General features: G+C 39.8%; 1 protein-coding gene across 1 annotated transcript; it reads right to left on the reverse strand.

Moving 5' to 3' along the window:
* Positions 1–234: 234 nt before the first annotated feature.
* LOC108897933 (semaphorin-4E-like) lies at positions 235–5,741 on the reverse strand. Its single transcript, XM_018697737.2, is given in 15 exon segments — positions 235–970; positions 1,093–1,142; positions 1,221–1,387; positions 1,525–1,643; positions 1,750–1,972; positions 2,095–2,245; positions 2,535–2,710; positions 2,809–2,957; positions 3,066–3,176; positions 3,351–3,450; positions 4,217–4,312; positions 4,421–4,483; positions 4,889–4,990; positions 4,992–5,035; positions 5,332–5,741. Coding segments are annotated over 15 exon segments (2,226 nt in total). The 5' UTR covers positions 5,426–5,741; the 3' UTR covers positions 235–389.
* Positions 5,742–7,391: the final 1,650 nt, after the last annotated feature.

Raw genomic sequence — 7,391 nt, forward strand, 5'->3', positions numbered from 1 at the left:
CTGGTTATGTCAGTTTTTCCTTCTCCACTGTCGCCAAGTCCTTGCTCATGGTGGGAACTGTTGGGCTTCTCCCTATAATACTGTAAAGTCTCAGGCTTATTGTGCATAATATGGAGTACTGAAACTGCAGTAGTCAAAAATAAATCTATAAATGACTCAATAAATAAATACATTAATATCCCATTAAAAGAACCAAAAATAATATTACAAATAAATGTAGTCATTTATTTTTTATTTTCTTTCACATTTCATTTTCCACTTTCAATACATTCAATACCATACAATGAAACAATAACCATTGCAGCCATTGTCTGCCTTCATGTCCTCTTCAGCCACTTTTGCTACAGTGACTTCTGGGAGAGTGAATATAGACATAGCACTCAGTTATGTCAAGTATCCATGTTCTGCTCCTCCTCTGTGGCAGCATCGCCCCCAGTGTTAGCCTCCACGTGGAGCCCCTCTGCATAGTCACTGTGAACTCGACTGTCCTCCATGTGCCCATCTTTGGTCCGGTCATAATGACAGAAAGGCCTCAGAGTGATTGCTTGATTGTTGTTGCTGTTTTCATTGTGAAAACCAATGTTATTTTGCTTTTTTGCCTTTATGTGTATGATCAGGGGGCCTATGCACATGTGCACTGTCAACACAGTGGAAAAAACAGCCAAGATGATCACAGCCGTCTTCAGTATCCTAACAAGACCGTTAGTGTCCTGAACCTGGACAAGGTACTGGACCACAGTCTTCCGGTGCACTTTGCCCTTCACTGTTTCTACTGTTTCACAGGTGTATAGCCCAGCATCAGAATAGGAGGTTCTGAAGATAAGACCCTGGCTGAGCACAGTGTATCGGGGACCAGGAGGGAGGATGCTGTCAAAGAAGCGCCAGCTGACTGGGAGGTTGGTATCAGGGGAACATGGGAGGAGCTGCATTATCCCAACAGTGAGGTGGACGATGGCAGGTTTCTTTTCCACTGAAGAGGAGATCCAGAAAACACACATTAAGGCTTGGTGAACTTGCTAATTTTTTAATTTACATTGTTAAACAAGTCAATTAGCTTGTACTTCAAGAGCATATGGGAAATGTTTAACTTACAGTCAGAGGTCGGGCACATCCTAATGTCTCCATCACTGAGACTCTGAATCCTTGAAAGGGAAAGAAAACCTCTTTCTGACTGAAGCCATAGAATTACTCACTTCAAAAAACCATGTTCTCATACTTACATAGACCCAGCTGATGCACCAACAACAGACACACACTGGTCTCTGATCTTGTCCCACCCACAGTGTGGGTCTCTGGAGAGAAGGCAATCATGGCACAATGTGTAGCGGCTGCAGTCCCTTATATCAACCTGAACAGCAAAGTTACTGGTGCCGCTGTACAGCTGGCCCTACAGAAATACAACAAAGTTTAGAATTCTCTCTCTATAAGGCTGTGTTTACTTTACTACTCAAGTCATAAGAGATCAGGGTATTTAACCAACTTGGTTTTGCATTACAAAAACAACCCTAGTAAACTGAGCCTTACTGTTTTGGAGGAAAGCTGGAGGAAGTTGACAGGCTGAGGAGTGTGAAACAGTTGCAGCTCCTCAATGATGCGGCCGTCCTCACCATCAAATCTCACCGCCTTCTGCAGCCAACCAGAGTCTGAGGGAGAGAAGCATGATCCAAGCTGGAGTTCATCTGTCGATTTACCTCATGTATGATCTGTGATATTTGTGTAAAGGTATGTCTGGATGCCCTAGTTGGATACCTGTGGCAATAAACATGACCTGATATTGTTGTTTATCCAGTGATGTGACTTGGTCCACAACAATTTTGGAAAATTGTGCTCCTGTCTGGACCAGCAGAGGCTTGCCGGTTATCGGTGCGACCACCCCCTCCATCAGAGGGTGGTTCTTTACAAACAGCAGGGTTTTGTCAGACAGGTCGAGAGAGGTCATCACACCCATGGCCCGCATTTCATTATTAATGCACTATAAAAAAAGACAAATACAAATACAAATACAGCTGGATTATGACACATTTGAACATTTAAACCAAAGGTAATCAACCCCATTAATGATTAGATTTTATTCCATCTTGGCTTGATACTTACTAAACCAGGGTGGGGGAATGGCTCCTCTCCTGTATATGTTTCCCAGTTCCCACTCTCACTCTCAGTCAAAAACCTCCCACTAAACACCTGACTCAAATCAGACAGCTTGTATGCACAGACAGCTGATTTGCTGCAGTCACCTGAGGCCTCCCTGTGATGGACACAGAAAAGATTTCCTATTTTCTATCCCTACGTATAAGGTCTTTACATCTTTTATCATAATATTAATCAGCTAAACAAGGTGCGATCAAAAAGTCCCAAGACTTCGTGTTGTGAACGAACGGAGCACGACATGCTACAGCAAGTATGAATAATAACTTTCATGTCAGCAAAATTTAAATGAGGTACAGTTTTTGCTTGGCACAGTCTCTGAACTTTTTGATTACACTTTGTAAACATATATAGAAATGAGGTATCTACTGTGGAAACATGCAACTTACGAGTTGGAGGTAAATGTGGCATAGAAGACGTTATCCCTCCAGTTATTTTGGTCTCGGAGAAGGAAAACATCCTGAAGAAGAGTGGGTGAGCCCGCATCATCAGGCTGACAATCCAGACGGGCCTTCAAGAAAGAAGTCCATTTTTTCTGCAGGGTCCTTTCACCCCCGAGGTCACTCTGAAACAACACACACATTGAATTACAAGCTTGATTTACACCTGCACCTACTCTATATGAAGTCAGTGCAGGTGTATTAGATGATTTTAGAGACACACCTTACACACTCTGGCTATCCTCGACACCTGGATGTTATCATGATGTTCCTCCACAGCGCTCTCAGTAAAGAACAAGAAAACAATGTCATCTTCACCGTCCTCGCTGTTCTTACTGGCTTCAACAAGGCTTATGGAAATCATGGTGGGCTCTGAAAATAAAGCATTTAGAATATGAGATCACATGAAGATTTGAAACATGAACATGTTAATGAGGTCTGTCTCATGGAACACACTGTTCACTTTCCACATAAGCTTACCGTTGAACCAAGAACGCTTCACTTCAGTCTTGAGGGGGTTCTCTCCATGTCTCTGAAACAGCAGGTCTGTGCCTAGAAAGTTGGAGGAAGCTGCCGAGTATAAAGTGTTTCCTGTCAAGTGGAGAGGAAACAGTGTGTTGTTGTTGCAGTCAAAAACCACAAACCGAGCATTAATTATTCTGAATCTCAGCAGACACCCATTAATTTATCTGAAGAGAGCAGCCATGACAAAAGAGAAATCAAAATGTTGAGAAATAAAGAATCTGTAAACAATTGTGTACTCACCATCCATAAGAGAAGCAAAATGTTGGTAGGGGTCAAAAGGAACTTTCCCTTTTCCTACCTGCTTCTTTCCTTCCAGGGAGAGTTTTCCATTTTTGAAAGTCTGTTGAAGGAGGCATAAATCCATCAGTGAAATTTTCTTACTGGAAGGAATACTGCAGCAGTCTTGGAAAATGCACTTTATTGCCAAGATTTAGATAAGAGGATGAATACGACTCTTTTTTCTGTAAGGTAAACATGAAGCAACAGCAAAAAGATGGTTAGCTTAGCTTAGACTGCAAACTAGAGGAAAAAGCTAGCTTGGCTCTGTCTAAAGGTAACAAAATCTGACCTCTATAACTCACTAATTGGCACATTGTGTCTTGCTTTGTTGAAGCAAGTGTGAAAGTGTAAAATCAGTTTCCAGTTGTTGTGCTAAACTAAGCTAATCTGCTGTTGGCTCCAGCAACATATTCACCATATACAGACAAGAGAATAAAATCAATCTTCTCATCTAATTTTCAGCCAGCGTGCAAATAAAAGTATTTTTTTTAATAAAATGGTATTTCCTTAAAGTTCCTGAACCCTAATATTTTTCCCCCTAAGAAGCTACACAATAATAAATATATATATATATTATTTTCCATTCTGTATAATGTTAGACATATTTTCTGTGTCCTGTCTTTCCAGCTATTCAATTAAGTTCTAATATACTTATGTAATATATATAATATATCTAATATGCAAAAAGAATGACTCACCATTTTTTTCAATCTTCTTCTTTTTTAATTTTACTTATACCAGCTTGTATCAGCCTGACTGCTAACTGAAACACTTTAGAATAAGTGCATTTGGTTTTCTGTGGAAACTTAGAGACTAAAGGTACTTACCATGTAGTCACATGCAGGATTGAAGGCATTCGTTCCACAAACAAGCATTGTACCATCCTCCATTGTGTGTAGGGTGCGGATGAAGTTATCACAATCCTGTTGGAAGAACAAATGTAATCAGTTAATTTGGATGAAATGTTAGAGGCTGTATGCAATCAGAGCAACAACTGATAACACTCACTAATTATTCACTTCTTGCTGTACCTTCTTGTCCTTGCCCTTCATTTGACAGAGGGCTACATCTGCTGAGCTGACTGTCCATTCAGCCTGGAAGAAAAGAGAGTCAGTGTTGACCAAGAAGCCCTTGTGTTTTCTCTGTGTGGAACTGTAAAGCTTCTTTTGTTTCCTTATTTATTTTTTATTTTTTTTACAAGGCCATGTGTTGCACTTGGTCCTGAGAGCTGTTTGAATTATCTTACTTAAATCTGATGAGCCAGTCTTAGTTATTTGTTCTATGAGTTCATAAATCATAACTCATTTCCATCTCATTCGCCATTATGGTTCTGTTTGGAACATTGGCTCCTAATGATGATTATGGTTGGACTATCCCAGTTTTTGTTGTACGGAGGGCTATGTGTTTCAGTGTGTGAAACAGGACTAATTACTTCACATTCATTGTATCATATTGCTGCACAGAGAGCACCAGCCTACAGCCAGTCCTAAATGGCTTACCTCACTGGTCTTTTTTCTTACATCATCCAAGCTGAGAGTGAGCACTTTCCCCTTGGCTCCAACAACAAGCTGACCAATGTCATCTCTTATCATCAAAGAGCTTCAAACTGCCAAAGCCAGACTCTTTGAACAGTTTCATGTCCATTTCTATATCAGAGAATGACAGGGGGTTACCTTTCAAGTTGAGTGTATATAAATGTATTGTAACAGTGCTCATTTGTCCAGTATCCTGCATGTTGACTGTTTTGTTTGGTAATTTGAACTAATCCTAAATGTATTTCATGGGTTTTCCTATCATGCCATAGTAAGCTATGTTCTATCCTCTGGATGTGGATTAATATGTAGGCTACACTACTACCAATCTACACATCATGATACTGATATATCAGTTTCTGATATCTCTTTACAGTCCAACCATCTGTAATCTACAGTAGATATCTTACCTTGGAAGTAAACACTCCTGCGGGGTTTGTTGCTTGTTGCAAGGCTTTCAGCCATGATGATGAGGAGATAAAAGAGCGTCACAGGAGGTCTCATGATGTTCTTATAGACTACAAATGGAGGAATCTCTGTCTGTCGATTTTTTGCGACAACTGTTCATCCGTAACGTGTCGACTGTAAAGTTTCTTGAGATGAGTGGTTGTCCAGAAAATCTACAAAGATTTCTCAATTTATTTGAAACTTACTGCTTACTGTAACCACGGCAACCATGTTTTCTTGTGAATTGAAACAACCCCTTGTTGCGCTCCAGCTGCACGGGCTCTGCAGTAGTATTGTTAGAAAGACAATAGAGATGGGTTGTCCCAATATTGTGTCTCCGTCTTATTTTCTCTTATTATTTTTTTTGCTTTATTTCGTACCTGTCAGTAATCTCGTTTTCTAAGAAGAAACCAGTGAATAACTCACTCTATATATTGTACAGCAGTCAGTGTTTTCTCCTCTGTTTTCTCTTCTTCTTTGACTAGATTTGAAATGCAAATCCACTGCTGTAGTTACTGTATTTATATTTGCACAGGCCAGTGACAATAATCTGTGCTGTCACAAATACATGAGGATGTGGATCAAACCGTCAAGGATTCTTTTCACAATATATTTGCCTAATGGCTTCTGGTTTTTGATTTTATGAAAGCCTGCTTCCATACAGAAACAGGTGTAACTGTAGCTTACATTTGTTCATCAGCTGTTCATCATCACTGACTGATGTGATCATAAATCAAAGTAATTCATTGATAATGGCAGCTACAACGCACGATACGGCCCATTTGTTGATACTCATCCAAATGATACTGACACACACACCCTGTGCTTGAGATTACAGAACAACCACCAACGGATCAGTCTCAATAAATTGCTACAGATTTAATTATTCATAAGCCTGGACAGCAGGGACTAGTCAGTAGGTTATGTGCATTCAGTTTGCAGCTGTATATTTGCAAAGCGCTGCGCAATCTCGCGCCCATCGAACCCTGAGTCTGACAAAACCAAATCAAGATTCTGAATACATGATTATCATAAGTGAGAAATAATCAATGTGCCATCACCAAAACCAAATCAATTACCACCTTATTAATAAAAACAAACAAACAAACAAACAAACATCTCCGGTGTCTCGTCTTTGCCATTTGCTTTGGCTACAACACTTCACTTCCGGTGCAGCAGACCTATAGAGGCACAACACAAACACCTGGACTCATTTCGTCTTTTAACACATTCATTGTCACGCCTGTGCAAATAGTGGTTATCATGGTGAAGTGGTGGAGTGTATAACACATTTACAAAGTCTGAAATCTCAGCATACTACAATGTAAAACTTAACTACGAGCTTTTACAACATTATAGAACATTCATCTGTCACAGTTTTTAGAAACCCATCTTTTAATCTTTAATCTTTAATCTTCATTTTATCCTAAGCATATGGCAAAAGACTTAAAGCAGGGAGTAATGATAAATAATAATTCAGTCAAATGGAACCCAGGTTTATTTGCATCACTAATAGTTGGACATAGAAAAGTAAAACTGATTAAAACCCTGGTAAGCTGATCATATTTCAAAAGGTGTTATTTCAGAAACATTCCACATTACAAGCATTTTAAAACTGTGAAATACTGTATCATACTTTTACTATTAAACTGACAGCTGATGTTATTGTTACCTGCTGATTCCTTTCAGAGAGGCCCAGAGAGGCTCTAAAACTGGCTGAGGTTCAAGAAACTGTTTATTCAGCCAATAGTAATAGAGTTTATACTACTAGTGATAAAAACTCATTGTTGGATTTCTGCCCTTTATTATGTGTTTTGGAGGCAAAGGGTCAGCAAAAGACCACAGCAGGTAATCTCAGATGTTATTCGCCTCCTTCAACAGAGAACAGGTGTTGGTACCACTACAACCTCAAGCCACTAGAGGGAGCAACTGAACAGGGATTTCCACAAGAAGAGTTCTGCTGTGACTGCAGTGTAGTCAATTATGTCAAGGGCAGTGGTTTTCATCATCATCATCATCATCA

This window comes from Lates calcarifer, linkage group LG19 (genome assembly GCF_001640805.2).
Source record: "Lates calcarifer isolate ASB-BC8 linkage group LG19, TLL_Latcal_v3, whole genome shotgun sequence".
In the NCBI taxonomy this organism is placed as follows: domain Eukaryota; kingdom Metazoa; phylum Chordata; class Actinopteri; family Centropomidae; genus Lates; species Lates calcarifer.